Source organism: Nesoenas mayeri (genome assembly GCF_963082525.1).
Source record: "Nesoenas mayeri genome assembly, chromosome: 7".
NCBI lineage: Eukaryota > Metazoa > Chordata > Aves > Columbiformes > Columbidae > Nesoenas > Nesoenas mayeri.
In genome coordinates this window covers 21,715,930-21,738,139 of record NC_137551.1, presented here as the reverse complement: position 1 = coordinate 21,738,139, position 22,210 = coordinate 21,715,930, and the positions used below count along the sequence as shown (strand labels likewise).

The 22,210-nt window shown below is 39.4% G+C and overlaps 1 protein-coding gene across 1 annotated transcript in view; it reads left to right on the top strand.

Moving 5' to 3' along the window:
• Positions 1–22,210, top strand: part of WDFY4 (WDFY family member 4) — a gene marked incomplete at both ends in the record, with an annotated part of 133,028 nt that overhangs the window by 1,355 nt on the left and 109,463 nt on the right. The window contains 10 exons of the mRNA XM_080347540.1: positions 5,027–5,141; positions 5,722–5,825; positions 7,338–7,484; positions 7,862–8,051; positions 9,198–9,387; positions 11,559–11,719; positions 12,048–12,500; positions 14,097–14,201; positions 16,110–16,300; positions 18,855–19,468. Of these exons, the coding sequence (XP_080203666.1) occupies positions 5,027–5,141; positions 5,722–5,825; positions 7,338–7,484; positions 7,862–8,051; positions 9,198–9,387; positions 11,559–11,719; positions 12,048–12,500; positions 14,097–14,201; positions 16,110–16,300; positions 18,855–19,468 (2,270 nt within the window). The remainder of the gene's footprint in view (positions 1–5,026; positions 5,142–5,721; positions 5,826–7,337; positions 7,485–7,861; positions 8,052–9,197; positions 9,388–11,558; positions 11,720–12,047; positions 12,501–14,096; positions 14,202–16,109; positions 16,301–18,854; positions 19,469–22,210) is intronic.

Sequence of the window (22,210 nt, the reverse complement as noted above, 5' to 3'; positions counted from 1 at the left end):
CGCTCTGTTTATATGACAGCATCAGGGGACATAAAAAGTGATACTCTGTAGAGAGAGGTACATTTTGAACTGCGTATGCAGGGAAATCACTGCGCTCAAGGCTATGAAATCATTGGTGTTCATGACAGTAAAGCAGGAATAACTTCCAGATAGTCATAAACATTTCATTCAGCTGGGAGGAGCATGAACCTGTGAAGATTCTAAGCCCTCGTGCAGAGGAAGACTTTGAAATTGCTGTGGATGCTGGTGTCCGTTAACAGCACTGAAGTGAGTCATTGGTGTCAATGTGATGCAAACAAATGAGTTATGGGTAGGATCTGGTGATACCTATGCTGAAAAGTTTGCTACGTTTGAGTACAAGCTTGCCCTGGTCCAAGGCAGTGCAGACAAAATGGAAGGTCAGTGAGCGTATATCCTGGAGTCTCAGAAGCATCCTTCTCATTTAATCTAAATGGCCCTACAGATATTTTATGATTACTGAATAAAGCTTTCACTTTTCACCATTTCCGCACAGCTTTTGGATTTGTTTGCATAGAAGAGTGTCCCTCCAGAACCAAAGGCTATATTTGAGCAGAAGAGCTGTTGCTCCGTGTATGTGCCCGTCACTGGAAATGAATCTCTCTCTCCATATGGCACAACATGTGCTGGGTCAGGCTTGGTTCTCTTGGGAGCTCGCCACCGCTTTATCAGCTCATAAAAATTCTGACTTTGCAAAGGGACGGCATTCTTTCCTTAGCCTTCATAGAACACTCTTCAAAGTCAGATCAAGATGGATAATCTGACAGTTTTCTGTAGAGGAGCACCTCCTTATTCTATGGATCTGCTTTTTAAATGGCTTGCTGAAAATTGCATTGTTCTTTTTCTGACACAGCACAGCAGCAAGATACAGCCCTTTTGCCTGGAGCAAGAGCCATGTATTCTGCTTTTTCTAGAGCTGTTTCCAGGCCTTCTGTTTTCCTTCCTCTTGAAGCTCCATGGAAAACATACGTCCTTAATGCTTTGAGGCTATAAATTCATCCCAACAAAGGCAGACTTTGCTGTGGAAGATAGTCTCTCCAAACTGCTCCCTCCCACTCTTATAAGCAATGCATTGTGGGCTTTTTGCGAGGTTCTGCTAAGGTTTTCCTTCCTCAAACTTACAATGAAATTGAAATTCCCAAATTTCAAGGTTTCTGAGTTCTGTTGCAGCTCTTGTTTCTGAACACCATATAGTGAACATGAAGTAAACAAGTCTTGCTGAGATGAGATTATACAGAACAACTTGCTAATAGTTAACTAAGCGTGAAGAGCAAGAATGCCTTCCATGTGAAGATTTTTTTTGGAGCAAAACTTTCAAAGGACTGAGGAAGTTATTACTGAACAAAGGTCATGAAAGCTATAAAATCTAGAAGTCTTAGGAATTAAAAATTGGACAGCAAAGCAGAAAAATACTTATTTCTGATGACACATGAGAAATAAACTTTAGTACCAGTTCGAGCTGAGTATTGCTAAGGGACTGGCAATGTTTTGCAGATGTGCACCCATCATCTGGTTATCTTCTGTACCGCTGAACTTTGCATACTTTAGGGTTGCAGAAACTGATTTTCTGAATTGTGGTAATGCTCATAAGACAGGATTTTAAATTCCTGAAGGATATTTTGGCTAAGGAATATGATCAGAATGGAGACGTGAATTTCTGATTAGCTAAACACTGATTATGTGGTATAAGAGACATTATTCTCTTCCCTTTTATTGGGTGTATCGGTAGAATTTTGCAGTGCTTTGTAGGCATTTAAGTTCAAATGTGTAGCTAGAGCATATTGACCTTGCATCATTGATTTAGGACCAGATTGTGGAGGATCTGGCCCTTTGACTCTGAGTCATCATGAACTTCCCCATATGACTTTTACTTCCTTCACGTACCAGCCTTCTGCTTTGTGCTAAGTCCCTGGGCTGGCTTGGGAAAACACATCTCAGTTTAAGGTGTGCATGTTATGAAGTTCTTACAGAAACTACCTCACTTCCTCCTGTTTAACAGAGGACTTCTGCTTAAGTCCTCTCCCTCCTTGGAGGAGTTTTTTCTCTCTTTCTTTTCCTTTCCTTGTTTGATCGCACACATGCCAGTGTGTCTATGTCTTTTTGCCTTAGAGTGCTTTAGCTCTTAATTGCCTGGAGTGAGAGGGCACTAAGCAGGAGCCACCTGGGGTGTGGGGGCTCATTGCTCATCAGTGCTCCTTGAAGTAGGAGGAAAACTGTAGCCATCTGCTTGTGATTCAGGCCTAGGCTGCGAATAATTTTAATGTGCCCTCTATATCTTTCCTCCCGGTGCCTCGGAAAGTAACAGAATGTTCTATTACATGGGTTGCTTTTGAGCTAGCATCTCTCCGTGAAGCATGTAATAGGAAGGACAGATGGCAACAGCAGATACAGGAAACTTGTGGCAGAACCTTAAACATGTAGGAACTGGCTTAAGAGGAAGAGAGAAAACCAGATTACATCGATACCATATAATTTGAGTTTCTCTTGAAGGCAGACATCCTGGAATCCACGTTGATATTCTTTCAGATATAGAACTTTTATCGGCTGAAAGATAAATACGGAACTGATCAGGTCTGTTCTTAAAGGAAAATGTATTCTAGAGGCTGGTATCTGACCCACAGGAAGATCACCTATAAAATAAAATCAGAACATTAGTGCCCTGGTCTATAGTGAGATGGACTCGCTAAATTTTTGCATAATGGTAGCATTGCTATGAATCTTTCATTACTGCTCTCTGCTGTGTATGATCTGAACTTCTAAAATTTATCCTGCTCTTTCTGTTAGTGGAAGAGTAAGTAAAATAAGGCCTTTCTGAAGTGTTCAGAGCATGTTGCTCTTTAAGACAGGGGCAGAAATCTATCACTGCCTTCTTCTGAAAAAGGGTATAGCGCAATGACAAATATTATAGATTCATAAGTGGCTGTGTCTGTCTTGTAATTGTGTTTGCTCAGCTTGCTTCTGTTTACAGGTCTTCCCTCACTTCTGCATCAGAGTCAAGAAACTGGTGGATCTTGCCCCTGGAATTGAGGGTCCCTGAAAATCTTTTTTGGTCAAAATCCATATGTTGATTGAAAATTAATTGCTGGGCACACTGTGTGATTGCATTTCGCTCTTTTGTAGCCCCTCCAAAAAAAAGATTTGGGTACAGTTCCAGAGCACAATGCAATAAAATGCAGTAAAAAGTAGGTTCATGCCTGACTGCTGACAGATGACTGGCACTTGGTGGGAAAAGAAATAGCTTGTCCACCAGCTGCCACCAGCAAACAAAGAACAACTAATTGGAAGCAATGGTAAGGAAGGAAATATTGTTTGTAGGAGATCTTTCACAGAGAATTGCACTGATTTCTCGCAGAGAGTATTATTGGGTATCTGCTCTAAATCATTTGCGGAGGACAGATGTCTTATTATTTTTGTTACCTTTCTTTTATCATCTGGCCTTACAGCTTGATTTTACTGAGCTTTTAGAGGGAGAAGACTTTTGTCAAGAAAATTTCAATGTTGCTGGGGACAGAGGTGTCCCCGCTTGGTATTTAGAGGTGAATATTGTAGTGTTACTAATACGTTGCATGTAGCATTGTATGTTCTATATAAAAGTAATGGCACCTGATTCTTGGAGGCCAGTTGGGTATGATATTATTAGTCTAGCAAAGTGAAGGCTAAGAAACATTTGAGAAGGGATCTGTTTGTCAATTCAGAGCAGTGAACCATCAAGTCTTGCTGTTGTTCTTGTCAGTTTTGCTTTGAATTGTTTGTCTGTTCTTGATCAAGTAATTCAGAAACTTATAAATTGTTTGTAAACGTGCCTATAAATTTCTTTTCCTTGGCTAGCTATGCATTTAGGACTATACTTTTTCATTTAGGGACAGTAAAAATGTACCGTCATCTCAGAATTTCAGAAGTGCATCTTTTCCATTATTAGTGCCAATCTGTAATTGTGAGGTAAGCTAGCTTGTAATGTAAATTCCTAGCCAAGTGGGGTTATCACTCCAGGCCTGGCAACCTACATCTTAACCTCACAGGCAGATGGGTTAGGCAACTAATATTGCTGCAAAATCACATCTAGTGCCTTTTGGGCTAGACTGTTGCTGGTTTTTTAGCTCCTTTCCCTGTGTTTTCTTCTATTCCCCTAATTTGCAACAAAAATTATTTCTGCCCAGAAAGAAATGCTGATTTTATGAGCCTTATTTTCTTCCCAAAATAAAGTAGAATTGTAAGGCAGAAACTTTAAACAAAAAGAAACAAACAAACAAAAACACCAAAAAAAACCCACAAAGGATTTTGCTTGTTTATTTGTTCTGTGATTTTTTGGAATTTACTGACTTGGAAGAATAGTTCAGTTTCAGGTGAATCTTGGCCAGTATACTGCTACCTGGCAGCAGTACTCCTTTATCTATATTACTATGGTTTATTTATGGCAGATCTGTTGCAAATGCTCTGTGAGAGCAGCAGTTCCAATCCCATTTAAGTCTTTAAGTAGCTGAGACTGTGCAATGACTTGCTAAATAGAGAAAATACAATTTAAAAAAATGTATTCCATTGAAAACTCAGGTTTTGTTTATGACCGGCTTTAGGTTTGGGGAGACCAGTTTTTGGAGAAGGATATACTTTTACTGAAGAATTCTTGGACTAACGTAGCTGTAACCTCTTCACAATAGAGGGTACTCATGTTGTATTTCGAAAGGGGCTAGCATGCTTTTTGATACAACCAGTTAGTGACATGGTGGCTATGACCAACATTTACGTTGTTTTGATTGTATTCCATGGAGAAAATAATGTAAATGCTCTCTATGTAGATGCATTACGTGATTCAAAAGGTAGTTCCAGGTTGTGTTCTGCATCTGTAGTGTCAGGCTCATGCCTGTCTGGCAAATGGACTACGCTGGCTGGGGAGGGAATTTTACAGGGGAATTTTTGCTTTATGCTTGGGTTTTTTATATGTATTAGTACTTCTCAACGTACCAAAGACATGATGTATCAGAAAGACTTAACACTTATGCTTGGATTTCAGACATGGGAACAGTCTGCTGGAGTAATGGTATTTCCCAACATTCAACTGTTAGCCAGTGAGGTTTCCAAGCTTCTGACAAAGGAAATTAAGAGGAACCTCAATGGCAAACCTGCAGGTAATGATCCCATACCATATCCACTGGATCCACTTATTCTGAGAATGTGCTGTCATTCAGCTGTCCTCAGCTGTGAAGTACACAGAGGGGCAATAGGAAAATGCTAAGTGCCAGATCTTTTTAGTAGGCACGAACTAGCACTGGTTTTGGATGATTGCACTGAAGATCTGGCCTTGTATGCTATGCTGATCGTGGTTTTGGAACTTTTGTAGCTGGAAATGTATAATATGGCAGCTGTGCAGTAAAGAGTAGTCTACACACTTTTCTGAGGAGCTTTCTTTAATGACAAAAATACTGTTAGACACATGTGGCTTTCCTGGTGGCTGTTGTACATTCTTAGCACTGGACATCTGACAGACTTTATGAACTGTGCTGGTATTCCCAGTGAAGCTTGTCAGTTTGAAACACAGTTTACGTGAACTGACCTGAGCCTGATGGTGGATCAAAATCCTTTTATATCTTTCTATTCACTTCAGTGGATTTTTTTTGTTAAATTTGTCAGACTTGTTAAGAAAGTATCAATGCAGCATTTTTGGCTTTCATTAAGGAATGAAAATTTAATGTTTTTTTGTGGTAACAGAGGAAGCTCGTCTGGCTTTGGAGCAACTGCTACAACAGAAAGGGGAAGCAGAAGATGGCCGTTTGCTCCTGAAATCAGTGTATCTGCTCTCACAGACTGACTTGGTAAGATAAATGAATACAAAGGGGATTTTTGCCTTGCCTTTTTGTGCGTGAGTGTTTTTTGCTTTGTTTTTTCCTTTTTCTTTCAGAGAAGCTGTGTAGCCACCCAAACAATTAAACACCTAAGTCTCATAATGTTTGCATTATCTGCAATGCTTTGTGTTTCAGCATGCCCCAAGTATACAGTCAGATAGAGGATATACCACCAGGTTTATAGTCCATGCTTTTATTAAAGAGAGAAGTAGGCGCTCTGTGCTTTCAGATACCCTTTTTGTGTTGATCATCAGACAACTGTTGGTTTTTTTCTAGTGTTCCTCTGTTTTTTTGTTGTTGTGTTTTTGTTGTGTTTTTGTTTTGTTTTGTTTTGTTTGTTTTGTTTTTTCAATGTATATGACTGTTCTTCAACTGTTCTTTGTCATTCCAGCTTACATATTGAAAAGATGACTAGTAAGGATCTGTCTGTCTGGTAATACAATGGCTGGATTTTCCATCCTGATAACCTCTCATTTTGAAGCATTTCAAAGTCTTTCACAAACTCTACCTGTGCAGCCATGCTGAATGCCTGCTGACATCAGCAGGACAGCCTGCTAATGGGCATCAGGGGCATGTTTATCCCTGTCACTGAGCTGAAGAGTTTGTCTCATCCTTATTCAGATATATGAAAATAAAATCTTGCTGTCAGCTTCTAGTGGACATATTCTGTGTCATAGGGAACTCTATAAAATTATATGTACTTAGTCACAGCATGAAGTTCCTGAGGAGATTTGTGTTTTTCACAGATTTAAGACATTGCTATTTTTCATAACACAGACACTCACAAAACTTCATATCACAAAACTTAGTCTCGTGTTTAATTTGCTGCTGATTTTTGTTTTGATTATTGTGTGGCAAACACAAACACTGGGACTTCTCTGTAAATTGTACACAGCTGTAGTGAAGATGCAAAGAAACTAAGTTGAGAAATATTATGGACAAGCTGTCTCTTGCATTTATAAAAGCTGTAATTAGAAGTGTGTCTGCAGTTATTCAGTATGTTGCAAAGGCATTATAACTAAATTGCTGCCATGCTGGGTCGAGGAAGGAATGGAGAATTCATGCTTTCCACATGTCAGGCCTCTGTAGCTGCAGGGTGTCCTGTGAACTAATGATAAAGGGGGCATTGTCTGCCCCTGGACTTACTGCTGTTTTAGGAGCCAGTTAGTTTGCAGGTTATGTGCTTTATTGACTGCAGGTCTCCTTATGCAAGACATAGTAAGTACCTCTGTCAAAGCTGTAGTTCAGCTGGAGTAGGAAGTCCTCGAAACAGCTATTGCAGCAAGTGGTCAGTGTGTTTGCTTCTGCCAAGTGGATTTGGACAGCTACACTATACGATTGCCATGCTTGTGTGCCCTAGAGCACTTGTAAGGATAAAGTGCTCAAGTAGCTTTTCCATCTGCTATGACTACAGTAAGTGTGTAGAACACAAGGGAACTGTGGTCAGCTTCTGGAGGGGCTGATTTTTTTTTTCTTACTTAGAGGACTAAATGGAACATCATTGGATCGGGCCTTCCAGCTGCTCTGATGCAGTGCCTGTACCTTTTCTTTACTTTTCCTCTGGAGAAAACCAGTGATGATGGAGAGACAAGTGAAGACGACAGTCAAACTCAGGAAATGCTTGTTAAGGTGAGATGCACCCCTGGGAGTTCATTTGCTCTGAGTACTGGGACGTTCCTTTAGGCTTTTAGCCAGTAATTGATTCAAACTGTCAAAAAAATAAGTAAATTTGGACTGACAACCTTTGAACAAGCATCAGGAGTGTTATAAAACAATCTGAGATTATACCACTCTATCTCTTATTTTTGTGTTAAACAAAAAACATGACTTTAAGTGGGAAAAAAATGAATTGAGAATATCCTAGTGGTAGTTTTACTTGTTCATCTCACTGCATCCTTTCTCCTAGCATTAGTATCAAACTATAATCCCCCTCCCAATGGATTTTTCTTCTTGTCCCAAATATTTGTAGAAGTATTTATTGTAGCTGATGTTTGTTTGCTTTTCAGATAATGCTTAACATGTACAGAGAGGAACAAGGTGTAGAGGAACTTCTGGCAGCTGATAAGCTTCAGTCATTAATTATAGCAACTGCTACCCTTTGGGACCAGTGTAGCCGCTCATGGAAAGTACCTACAGGCCGTGTGCTGCGAACAATTTCAAAGGCTCAGACAAAAAACAGCATTGTGTACCTACAAGGTTTGATTCAGTAATTTGGCTTCTTCTTTTCTCATAGATCCACTGAGAATGAATTTTCAAGAGTCTCTCCAAGGTGGATTTTGATCTCTACATCATGTAGTAGTTAGTCAGCTGCAAGGCATGGGCTGTTGGCTTTCTAGACAGAAGCTTTATTTAGTACTGATTTCCATTTGAAAACTGAAGTTTTTTTACATTCACACAAAAAAAATCACAGACAAAATCCAATCCTGCTTGACCACGCTAATGTAGGAAAGGACAAGATGTACTGTGTTGGGGTTTTTTTAAGTTGTATGACTCCATGTGTGAGCCTAAGGCTTATGCACATTCTAAATATAAGATTGAGGGCACTGTCAGAGGAACAGTATCTTTTGGGACAACGTCATGATTGCTTGAGTTACATCCTGATTTCTTCCTTGGCTTTATTAGACTTAAAACACTTTAAAAAAATTATTAAGAAGTGTAAAGGCCATGAGTCTCAATTTCTTAGAAGGAAAAAAATAGGTCTATAATCCACACTTCGCTATCAGTATTCCTTGTCATAGAGTAACTTTATATAGGTATTTTTATTTTTTTAATAAAAATTTGGCTTCCTGGGTGAGATTGAAAGACTAAGAGTACTGAGCTGTTTAGACATTTTGAAGCTGTCCTGGAAGGACTGGCCATCAGATTAGATAAGAAAACTAGGCTTTCTTACTTGGAGTATGATATGTATACCCTATTACATATGCCTCATTGAGCAAAGAATTGATCTGTGAACTCTGCACAGAATGTGTGATTGACTTAGTACAAGACAAATATGTTAGCCTCTGCTTACCTTGTACTCAGACAGCTGGTTTCACTCTATGTGAATTTTGGTGGATGGGTAGGTAGGAAGTTTATACTCCTGAGACTGAATCAGTTTCTGGGGATAAACAAAGAAATGCATGCATACTTTAAAACCAGAAATGTTCTTCAGGTACCCTCTGAGTGTGATGTCTGAGTGTGATGGTTATATATCCTCAACTTTTCTTTCTAGAGTAAGAGTTAACTGATTCCTGTTTTACTAAGAAATAACTCTTCAAACTTCTTGTTCTGTCTTTGTTAGTAACTTTGAACTTTTTTGGACAGTCAGCTCCTAAATACCTGCTTTTTTTTTTTTTTACACAGCTGTGGACTGCATTAAAATAGCTGTTCAGAATCTCTTTAAACTGGCTGATACCCTACCTGCTTGTGATCTGTGTGAAGCTGCTAGTATTGTCTTGTGCTTTGTGAAAGATTCCTATCCCATATCATCAGCTTTATTGACGGAGTTTGAAAATAATGATGGCTACCAACTCCTGCTAAAAATTTTACTCCAGTAAGTAGAGACATTTTTAATGGTCTTCTAGAGGATGGTAAAATTTCAGCATGCATGGTCATCTCTCTTAATATATGAATGATGTAGGTAATCCTGCATGGATAAAAAAGCTACTAACAAAACTCAATTTTTTGGTCTTTCATTGCTGTTTTAGGAAGGGGAAGCAATACGTAACAACTTCTGCTGAAACCATAAAGGAAATTAACAGTAGAAGTTAGTCCCGAGGTGGGATAGGGACTTTTTGTACACAAGACAAAGATTCTTCATCACTTAGTATTAGAGGGGAATGTGGGTCAGAAACATTTATCTCAGTTAAGGTGAACTCTTGATCCAGGAATGCAGTCAGTAAGGCAGGGGAAGATGATCTCCTTGCTGTGCAGAAACCATCCAAACAAACAAAAAAAACCCCACAAACAAACAAAAAAACCCCACAAACACACAAAAAAGCAAAAAACGCCAAACAAAACAAAACCACCCAAATTTTTCTATAAAAAGATTATGTTCTTCAGAACTGAGATGAATATGAACATATCAGGACAAATCCCCACAAGTTATTCCAATCAAAAGTACAAATAGAATCTTTTACTCTTCTTGTCTGCTTGCATTGTCTAACCAGGCTCTGAGTTTGCTATGTTGAAGCAGTACATTATACCACTTCCTCAGAAACACTTAGGAGCTTTGTTCTCATTTTCTTTAATATCACATGAAGCAAGCATTTCCAGGTCATCTTAATCTATTGTTGTTTCCATTCTGATTTTGCTTTTTCTTGTACTTCTCTAACACTCGTAAGAACTATGGTCCCTGCCTAGTATGTTAGACCACGGGACGTTGCGGGGTGAGTATTTTCTAAGCTGGATATAGAAGATTGTATTCTGAGTCATGAATCCAAAGATATCTGTAGGCAAGTATTATTTTTTTTTGTTTTTGGATGGCACAAAGTTATTAATCTACAATTGGAAAATGTTTTGTCTTTTTCTGGCAGTGTTTTCTTTAGTTACCATAGATTGCCTAGCTTTCCCTTATAAATAAGCTATGTCAAGATGTATATTTCTGATGAAATTCTATCCATATGGAGCAGAAACACCTGATCTTTATCAGTAAGGCCTATGATGGCCTCATCCTTTTTAGCTGATGCAACTAGGCTGGAGAGACAGAAATGGCATGCAGGTGCTCAGGGCTTCAGATGCGTCTCCCTTCCCAGCATATACTGGCAGAAAGGGATAGACAGAGAACTTCTTTCCTGAACATTTTGTGTGAACAGATTTCCTCTTCTCTGATGTTTAGAATGTCTTTTTCAGATAAAAAGAATCTTGCCAATCACATTCTTTTCCATCCAAATGGATACTAACATTTGCTCTGGCCCTTTTCTTTTTCTTGTTTAGATTAAACCAGGACATAGTTGTTTTGTTTTCTTCTGAGATTTTCCTAACTTTTAGTATCAGTCAATTGCTCTGCTGCTAACCCATACTCAGATGCTAGAGTTTTCCTTAAGAATTGACCTCTCAGTACGGAACAGGACAACATGATAATCAGCTTTCTGTCCTTTGACAATCTCCCTTCAGTCTAAACTATGGCAATACTGGAGTTACCGTTCAAACTGTTTCCTTAAATAGGAGAGACATGCCATCTTCATGTCTGATTCACAAAGCTGAGGAAATACAATATTTTTCCCTTCCTAATGGCTGAAATTTTTCTGTTATTTATCTCAGTTAGCAAGTCCATTACCTTGCCAACCATATGCCTACCTTTTAATGTGAAATGTCTGTTTTAATTTTTTTATCTCTCACAAAATTTACATTTTTACTCCCCAAATCAAATATTATTTTAGAAAGAATTTCCTTTTTCTTTTTTATTTAAAGTACACATAACTGGACAAAATACCTCCAACATTTATCTTCAGTTTCTTCAGAACACTGTTAAAGTGTCACTTCAGTTTTCTTCTTCAGTTTGTGCATTTTGTTCTGGTTCAAAATGCACTGTCATAGTGTGGAGTCACTGTTTGGAAGATGGTTAAATAAGTCACAGAAATAAGACATAAAGACAGTAAAACAGACTGGGGAGGAGCAGGGAGTAAAATGGGTAGTCCCTGTGTCCTCAGTACCTGGTAATATATTCAAACTGTTTGTATTACTAAGGCATGAACATATGACTACTCCATGTTTTGTTCCTAGATGCGAGGGGTTGCAGCAAAATGAAGGAAGTTCGTATCTGGATGAGATCTTGGACATGCTGACTTGCCTTACAACCTGTGGAAAAACTGAACTGAAAGTTTCTGGCAATATTGTACACCCGCAATTACCGCACTTTGATTTTGAATGTACACGGTCTTCTGGTACAGTATATTTATGGCTATGTAGTTGGGTCATGCAAAACTGAAGCTCTGTTCATTATGTGTCTTAAGATGGAAGCAGGAGTATGAGATGATGTCTCTTACCTATGTGCTTAACACTGCAGGAGCCTGAATGCTACCCATATGAAACTGAACTGACCATGTCAGCTGTAGGGTCTGATCCAAGGCTGAGAACATGCCTCCCAATCACACCTCTCATGTCTGTGACTCCTATTTCCACTCTGAGGCATAATTTAACATTATAGTTGTGGTGTTTACAGTCTTAAATAGCATTGATGTGAAAATGATCTCACTTGGTTTTATCCCACAGGAATGACAGTGAAAAACCTCCAGGCTTTTCAGGTGTTGCAGTCCATTTTCCAGAAAAGTAATGATCAGCATCTATGTGGAAGAATCTTGGCAGCTATTGGTACCATATGGGCCTGGGACAGAGTGAACTTCTTTCTTCTAGAATGGACACTACAACCTATCAACCAGTTTATGGACATAATCCATTTCAAACCACACCCAGTCCAAGTCCAGTTCTTCAGACTAGTGGAGTCCATAGTGCTAGACCTGTCCTATGTCCCCCATGAAATTTTGAAGAAGGTTCAGTATTTGATAAAGGAAAACATAGTGCCATTCTGCACCCTAACAGCTCTCCGGTGCCTTCTCAGCATGACCAAGAAGGACCTGTTATTCAGTGACATATTCCGTGACTCTGGGCTCTTAGGGCTGCTATTAGCACTTTTGAGGAAACAAGCCAAGATCCTGAGGAAATCAGGTACAATTTAATGTCATTCACAATGACTGTTGAAGCAGACAGGTTGATAGGAATGAATAAATCTCTTTCTACAGCCGGTTTATACATTTATATACTGAGTAGCTAGATATTCTCTGCAAGACAGCTGACCTAAGTTTATGACATACTAAGCTGGGTCCTCTCTGAAATCTTCATGGTTTATTGTTCACTAGCATTAACAGTTCTAAGCTATTTGTCACCAATGTACAATGAGTTATTCTGGAGGGTACCATTCAGCCCACACTTTTAAACAGGTCTCAATTTGGGCTTCTATAAGATGCCAACTTGAGAGTAGAGGAAGAGTTTGTCAGTGTTTAAATCCTGTGAGAATAACACTTAATCTTGAGGACTGGTGATGAAAAGCAGTTTCTTGAATTTTGGCTGTATACTACCTGTAATTACTAACATCCATTGTCATCTGATATAGTTATCTCCTATTATGAAAACATAAATGTAAAAATCCTGGTGTGGCAACTATGGGGTACACCTGAGTTAAAGGGACAGACTCACATATTTTAAAGTTTACAACTACGATTTTAAAGAAGGAAAAAATGCACTATAACATTTTCTGTACTGTATGAATTGGCAAATGCCTTTAAATTTCAGTGCAATAGTAATTTAGTAAAGGAGGAGGGACACAAAATACTAGCTATAACTTCTGATGCAGCAAGCACAGTTTAATTATTTATACATATTTGTTCCAAGGAAGAGAAAGAATATTAATTGCAACAGAAGTTCCAGGGTGCAGGCATGCATTACCTGTAAGGACACTTAGATTTGCGTTCTTGATACCAGAGAACTAGAATTTTGTGCAAGAATACTTAGACAGGGATTGTGAAGATAAATATGAAGGTTCTTGAAAACATACCTTCTGTTTATGAGCTGGTGCATAGGGCCTTTCTTCTGTCTTTGCATTGATTTCACATTTTAGATCACTTGGTGATGTAAATTTTATAGTGATTGAATGGCTACATAATTTGTACATTTAAAAGTACAGATAAAGAGGGACAGGTAGAAAGACACTGTATGAAGTGATCACCATTTCCTTTTTTTGGTTTTGAGAAATTTAGCTTGCAAACTTCAAGACTTCTAGATCTAAAATAACCTACCTTACACTGATCCTGGAAATGTTTGCCTTTGAACATGCAGAGGTTTCTGCTCTTCACTTTTAGTTTAGGTACTTAGGTAAACCCTGTTGCTATATTTTACCACTTGGTAGCTCATAATCTGTGATGTTCTTTTATTTGTGTGTGTTTCTACCAGGTATCACTAAACAGGTAACTCTACCTGTTCAGAAGTGGAAACACTACTACCATTGTCTATGGTTATGCAGGAGATCTGAGCTGCAGACTGTAGAGTCAGACCTGTGTTTCCCAATCTCAGACTTAGACCCTGATGACCAGACAATTCCATGTCTGTATTTTGCTGCTCATTTTAGGGTTAAGTAGCCTGTAAGTAGTATTTAAGAGAAAACTAGAATTCACTGAAGAACTGGTTTTCCTTTTTAGTTTAATATATTTTAGTTACAATTGACCATGTCTTACATAAATTGTTTTATGACTTTTAATATACTGACAGCTGGAACACATCTGCCTGGTATGGAAGAAGGCACTGAGAAGGAATTAAATGCTGTGATGCTGAAGATGGTAGCTGCCCTTACAGTGAGTTCTGTGAGGAACACTGGTAAGAAATGGCATGACTGCATTACCTTAATGATATTTGGTGGTAGGAGGCCACGATGCTGCTTAAGGAGTACCAACAAATTTTCTGACTTTTGTGTTTTAGTGAGAAGTGGAGGACAAAAGCTAGAAGTGTGGGTATAGCAGTGTTACAGCAGTAAGAAATATGGCAAAGATATTATCATGCTGTATAATGAGCCTTATCCCAGTAGTGACCCTGCTTCCCTCATCCATATGGATACACCCAAGGTGTTCACACAGAAAAAACAAACTTACCTTGCGGAAAACAAAAACTGTGTATATGTTTTGTGTATTGTTTGTTCATCTAGATTTTCTTCCATGGAATCTACTATTTGACATTTGATAGGGTCAGACATAGGCTGAGTAACACTCCTACGTTTAGTACTGGCATACCTAATTGTTGTATGTGTGGGGAATTCTGTGGAATATAGTAATACAGAAGTGAACGCTTCTTAATATGGGAATCCATTCACTTAATTCACTCTTGATTCCTAGAATCATCATGTTTGCATCATCTTACACAGTGCAAATATATTGTTACAAATTATCAAACAGTCCCTTCCAAAAACTAAAGAGATGTTTAAGTTGAAAACAAATAAGGCATCTTTTCCTTTTCATTTATTATTCTATTGGGAAGCTGTCTTCTGTGATGATTAGAAACCATGGTCATCCAGTCATTTTATCCCTAGTTGTTCTTGTGCCCTTGATTTTTTTTCATTCTTTTGCTTCAGTTTTCAATGATAATATCTCTTCCCACATCTCTCAAGCCTCTGAATCTCAAGATAAGGGACTGGGGGAATGAAGTCCCTCCCATTGTAAGTGAAGATCAGGTTTGGGACCATCTGAGGAACCTGAACATACACAAGCCCCGGGAACCCCATGAGGTGCATTCTAGTGTTCTGAGGGAACTGGCTGATGTAATTGCCAAGCCACTCTCAATCCTATTTGAAAAGTCATGGCAGTCAGGCAAAGTTCCCAGTGGCTAGAAAAAGGGAAACATCACAAACATTTTTAAGAAGGGTAAAAAGGAGGAACCTAGGAACTACTGACCACTCAGCCCCACTTTCCTGCCCATTAAGATCATGGAACAAATCCTCCTGGAAGATGTGTCAAAATATGTGAAAGATAGGGAGGTCATTAAAGACAGCCAACATGGCTTCACCAAGGGCAAATTGTGCCTGCCCAGTCTAGTGGCCTACTATGATGGAGTGACTGCATCAGTGGACAAGTGAAGAGCTACGGATGCCATCTATCTGGAGTTTTGTAGGGCCTTTGATATGGTCCCCCACAACATTCTTGCTGCTAAATTGAAGAGATACAGGTTTGTTGGATACACTGTTAGCTAGATAAAGGATTAACTGGATGGCCACATCCAAAGACTTACAGTCAATGACTGAATGTCCAAGAGGTACTAGCCCCAAGGGGGCTTATAAGAAAAGACAGGGAGAGACTTTTTACCAGGGTTTGTAGTGACAGGACAAGGGACAACAGTTTTTAATGTTAAGAGGGTAGATTTAGATTGTATATAGGGATGAACTTCTTCACTGCGAGGGTGGTAAGGCACTTCAACAGATTTCTCAGAGAAGCTGCCCCTTAGCTGGAGGTGTCAAAGGCCAGGTTGTAAGGGGCTTTGAGCAACCTGTTCTAGTAGAAGGTGTTCTTGCCCTTGGCAGGGGTTTGGAACTAGATGACCTTTAAGTCCCTTCCAACTGAAATCATTCTATGAGTCTACAATGGTTTATTTTTTTGTCTTTAGCGCAACCAGCTCTTCTTCTTGCCTCCTGCTGTATCTGTAGAAATATGACACTTCATACTAACACTGAAAATGTACCTGTGAAAACTACAAGTAAAGGATATTTTAAGTAACATATGATACTGTATTTGCCCCTAGTTGTTCTGAAGGACTATGGGATGGTGCCATATATCAAGATATTTTTGGATGATGGATGTTACAGGAGTGCTACTCTCAGCATCTTGGAGCAGCTATCAGTCCTCAACTATGAAGAATATATGAGCATTATTATTGGGGCCCTCTGTTCTTCTACACAAGGGGAACTACATCTGAAACTAGATCTGCTGAAGGTAATGAATGTAGCTTCCCTCCTGGCTCTTGTTTTCCTGGAAACTGCTTGGCTTGCGACAAATTGCTTTTAATGTCACCCCAAGCACTGTGGCTTTTTTTGTCAATAAGCTAAGTGAAGAATAAAAGAGAGCTGTGGGACAGTTTTTGATTCTGGTAAACTGGGTGCTTTGATTTTTAGCAATGTGTGTGGTCAATACTTTCACTCAGTATCAAATTGTGAAGTATTTTGAAGACTTAAACAGTAATGTAGGACAGAGAAAGAGACACAGTTGTATGAACAGTTCTATGTAATTTGATGAAGACAGGAGAAACAAATGTGAATGAAAATGGAGGAGATGTGGAGGGAGGATGTGAGGAGAGGTAAAGGAGTAAGATTGTAATAGGCAAAGTAGACATAAGATGAACAGCTTGATTCAGGTTAAGTTTCCAAGCTTGAAACTTTGCTGTCTTTAATTTTGTCATCTCTTGCATAGACCAGTGTCATGGAAAAAGAGATTTCAGATGATGGAAAGGAGAGTCTTATGAATGTTTGGAGGAAGAAATTAGAACTACTTATACCCTCTATTGTGTTTATAGAAGGTCTGATCCATAAGTAATGAAGCAGGGGAATCAGTGTGCTTTATTTTGGTTTAGAAAATAAGCATCAAACTGAAAAGCAGTAGTGTTGTAAGTACTGCTTTAAAGTTTCATTCTACCTTCTCTGCCAAGTGTGAACTGAATTCACCTTTCAGCATAATACAGCAGCTGTTTGTGTGACAAAAGAACCATGTCACTTTAAGAAACCAAAAATGTGATGAAGTTTATAGCTTTGATTTGAAACAGTAAACTTTAACAATATTTGTGGACAAGTTGAGTATGGTGTCCAAACTAATATGAAAATAAATGCAACTTCAGTGTCTAATTTTGACAAATGATAACTGTATTAAAACATAATGTAAGCAAATGAATTTATTGTCTACATCCATTGGGACTGTGATTGTGTTACATGTAAATTCAGATTGATTTGCTAATATATACTTAGCTGTTAAAGCCTGAACACAAATGCAATTAGCACTGCCGTATTCCTGTGTGGCATGTGGACAATTATGAGGAATAACAAATAATGGAATGTGAAATAAATTCTGTTAACGTTAACTGAGTTAGGGGGTTTCCAGCAGACATCAGTTTTATAGATTCAAGACAGAGGAATACTAACTCATATGTGGTTAAATTCTAACTGAGTTAGAGCCAGAGGAAATATCATTACAGTTGACCTTCTCTGAAATGTGTTAAAGCCATCCTGATAACTTCAGCTCTGAGTTATTAAATTTACTCCCTGTTCAGAAGTCTCTGCCTGTTTTGATACATTATCATACAAAATTGGATGACAGTAATGGAGTTCTCTCTTCCTCTCCAGTTCTGGCAACCCTTTCTTGTAGTCCTAGATCCTGTTACATGGAGGTATATTTGTCTCTTTGGCAGGTTGTGAAGTGAACTTCTTTCACCGGATATCAGTTGGGAAACTTTATACGTAAAATTAGCCCTTTCCAGTGTGGAAAGGTACAGCCTCAAATTTGAAAAGTTCCTGGTGCCTGAAAGAGCATCATATTTACAAATTGAATTGTGCAACATCCCAAAAACCTGGGATGGATTACATTCAAGTTCAGTAGACTTTTTCCTTGCAAGCTCTTCTTTTTCTTTCATTAATTTTACTTCCAGCACTACAACTTCTAATAACTTCCATAGATTTGTTTTAAAATAGCAAGGCCATAGAATTCAAAATTTACAAATGGTATAGGTTGGTTTTTATGCATGTGTAATATTGACAAGTGGCATTCACATATAACCTGCTTTAAGCCTATTGAAGTTAGAGAAAATCTAATGACTTTCTTGTCTTGGGATATGACTCTTCATGGCTTTTTTCCTCCAAAGTGTTGTGTAAACTTTAAAAAATACCTCTGCTAAGAAAGGAAATCATTATTGCCTATCTTAATGAGGAGAGCCTGCTGCTTGCAGTATTCTTTGGGCCATCCTTTTTCACTGTTTTTTTGAGCAAAAGTCTAGTGTGGCTTCTCATCTATTCAGGGCTATAGGAAGACTTGCCTGTAGAGAGCTGCGCTGCTTTCTCAGTTTCTGTATGAGGTTATTTACAATTGAATTTCTGATGTCTTTTATGTAAGGCAAAGGCAATTTTCTTAGGAGAGTCTGAGAAGACTGATAGAAGAATAGCTAGAGGTCTGAAAAACTACCTCTTGCCAAAGTGACTAGGATATGTAATGCAAGAAATTCTATTTCTTTGCTTATCCCTGTGAACATTATCACCTACCTGTCAGGTTGACTCCATGGGATACTCCTGAGTCTGCATTCAAATCCTGGTTGTTGGGCTCACTGAGTACATGAGGAGGAGAAAAATTGTGCAGTGTTGACCTTTACTTTGACCAACTATTTTTTCTTCAAAGAGTGAAGTGTCAGGGAAATAACTTTGCTACAAACTTGCAATTCTCAAATTTTCTAAAGTTTTTTATCTCTTGGTTTAAGTACTTCTTTTGTCTCCTTGCTTCCCAATGTTTGTAGTCACTCCTGAAGATACTGGAGAGTCCCAAGAGCCATTCAGCTTTCAGAATGTGCAGTGGATTCAATGGACTCCTGTCCCTTCTCTCAGACATGGAAGGTGCATTACAGGACCCTCCATCTGGGCTGTGGGCAGCAATAGGACAGAATTGCATACTGGAGCTTGTTTTCTACACACTTCAGGGGATAACAGCAGCCCTGCACATGGACCCTGTCAACAGCAACTTCTTCCAGAAGAATGGTCTCTTTGAAAAGATGGCAGAGGATCTTGGGTCACTGGGATGCTTCTGGACACAAGGGGAGTGGCAAATTCCTCTGAGCCTTGAGAAAATAAGGACATTTGCAGAATTCTTGGATGCAGCTTTCTACTCTTCAGAACCTATCCCAATGTGGCTGAAGAACTGCATATGGATTCTGAATTTTCTTGATCACATGGTCAAAGGAACCCTCCATCTGGAGAGCTACTTCAAGGAGAGAAAGGCAGAGAAAGGAGAGGCATCAAGAGATGATGAAGAGGGACCCCAAGCTAAAGAAGAAGAACATCCTGTTGCTTTCAACAGGCCAGGCAACAAATTACCTGCCTCTGCCTATAGGCCATGGGGAAACCCTGAGGAGAAGTAAGTCTTTATTTACCACAGTAAATATAACAGTAAGACTGGTATATGCATTTATATGGTAGTAAACTGAGATAAAGTGTGACATAACCTACCTGGAACAAACAAATCAGTGCCACAGTCTCAACTCTCAGGCCTCCAGACAGCAGAAATCACCTCTTTTGGAAAAGTCATTGATGGTAAGCATTGGGGCATAAGTGTTCAGTGGAGTACTGGGACACACAGCCGTGAGAGTTGCAGAGTTTGTGCTCAAGGTCCTGACTCATGCAATGTGGGAGCAGGACTGGGCTCTAAGGCAAGGGCTTCTTGGACTTGAAGTTTGCCTTTAGTCTCTGCTTGACTCTGCCCCAATTGGCTTTCACATTTTCAGTTATGTGGAAAGCTGTTTCCAGTCACCTGACACATTAGGAAAAAAAAAAAAAAAAAATGTCTTAAGTGCTCCCCCATGCGTGTGTGTCCAGGCACATGTGTACAGACACACACACTGTCACTCATTTGCTCGTACAGCTGAAACAGAGAAAGATGGAAAAGGAATAGTAATGTTAACCTGCCTCGTATAGTGAATTATTATATCAAATAATCAAATATCAAATATCTCCCTCCTTTATAGGAAGGAAAGACTACACCAGAAATGAATGTAACTGTCAGCTATGAATCAATTCTGAATAGCCTAAATTTCATAACTTGTGAGGTCTTCTGCCCCTTTATGTGTCTGTAGCTTTATCTTGGATCTCTCAGTCCTTTTCTTGAAGATGTTTCTGGTCAGAGTTATACTTAAAAAAGGTAAAGTTTATAACTGTGAGATTCCTTCAGCCCCTATTATAGGTTATTTTACAGCCATCTTCCAGCTTTATTGAACAAGTCATTAGGTCTGCCACTCGTAGCTGACAGTTGCTGAAGTCAGCATAACATTTGTTCCCTGAGTACTGAGGTAGGCAGAGTATTTCTGGTCATATTTGTACTTGTTTGAAGCTACCAGAAAAATCTGTGGTAGATTTCTTTGCTCCTTGTGCAACTGATTTTAAAATAGTCATAGAGATATTTGCTCCCTATCACTACCCTTTGAATTATACTGAAAGCTTCTGGTTAGATACTCATTGCTGGGGAGAGGACTTGGTGGCTCAGAAGTAATGAATAGTTTTAAAAGTAGATCTTCCTAACCTCATTTGAGAGAATGTGGGTCCATGTGTTGAGAGAGTATGGATATAGGTGAGAAGTTCATAGCCTGTAGCTTAAGTGTGTGTGTAAGGGAGGGTCAGGGAAGACAAAGGAGAAAGAGTAGATCAGTGGCAATGCTAGGAAGGGTATGGCTCTGTCTTCTGCCTGTCTTTCTCAGGTTACTAGATCTGAAACATAAAGTAAAGGCTTCCTAGGTCCTTGTGGTTTTTTTTTGCCTGAGCTGTGAGGCTGTGCAGTAACTGAATGAATGCCAATTTTAGAGAAATGAATCTTGCAAACTGGGATCCATTCAGTTCATAGTGTGTGGTTTGGGACAGTTTGGCTTTGTTTCTGGGATGTAAAGGCACAGAAGGAAGCCAGATTAGCTAGAGGTGGCTGGAGAGTGTCCGGGACAAGTGTATGCAAATACAGAAGAGTAACATTCACAGCTTGCCAGTGCAACTTCAGGCCATACAGCCTGTATCTTTTTCCAGCAGTAATTTTTGTGAAAATAAAAATAAGAAATCAAGATCCCAGAGTTCCTGCAAGCCTGTGGTTCCCCTGATGCAGCTTCCTCTTAGCTGTATTCTGTGTTCACACTTCCTCCAGAAGAAGGCTTCAGCCTGAGGCTATGTAGCTTGGAAAGGAGAAACTTGAATGCAGTCAGTGTAAGTGGCCTGTGATGCAGCAACATGTATTTACCATCCCTGCAGAGGGGGAAAGGAGCAGATCCTACAGGGGCCTATGACTGAGACACAGGAAAATCAGCATTTTAGCTGGATAAGATTCTAGCCCCTTATACTATCTTGTGGTCAATGATGCTCGGTCACAGGGGAATTGTCCCTTTCATTCCCATCTGAAAATCAGCTCTCTGTGTTCCTGCTCCTGCGTTGATGTTCAAAACACCTTCTGTGACAGGTTAGGTTTCTGGTTTTCCTTTTGCTCCTGGTGCTTGAAGATAGCTTGCTGCAAGCTGTGTTAACTGAGGTTGATCTCTCTTTGGGAGGGAAGCCACTCTTCATGCCCACCCTAGCAGAACTGCTGCTGCAGTTGCTGTTACTACAGACTCACTGTGCAAATGGCTCTTCTGGTTCTTTGTGGCATCTCATTTTCTCCCCACTCTCTTATTTGTCTTTTAACTAGTAACCAGTGCAAAGCAGATCTAAGATTCACACCACGATACTAATGGGGTAGATGAAGTGGAATCATGAGGCGGACTGAATAGCCCTAAGGCAGGAGTATGAGAGATGAAATATTTGCAGGAGCTGGTACATGGAGACAGCTTTTATACTAAGACAAACCAGAAAATGAGGGCCTCTTAGAAAACCACAGAGAAGGCTGGAGATAAGGCTTATATGATGTGCTTACAGGGGAGCAAGTGTGTAGTGCTGGCAGGGAAGCTGAGGTGTAGTTCAATGCTGATCAGGGACTCTGGATTTTCCTTCTTCGTTCTTCCTTCTTAACAGCCGTGGAGAATGATAAACCTGCCAGGCAGTGCTCAGGCTAAAATTGAACTTGTTCTGGGGAGCACAGCCACAGCAGGAAAACAGAGTGAAACTTTGGTCCTATTGATACTATTTGGCCTGG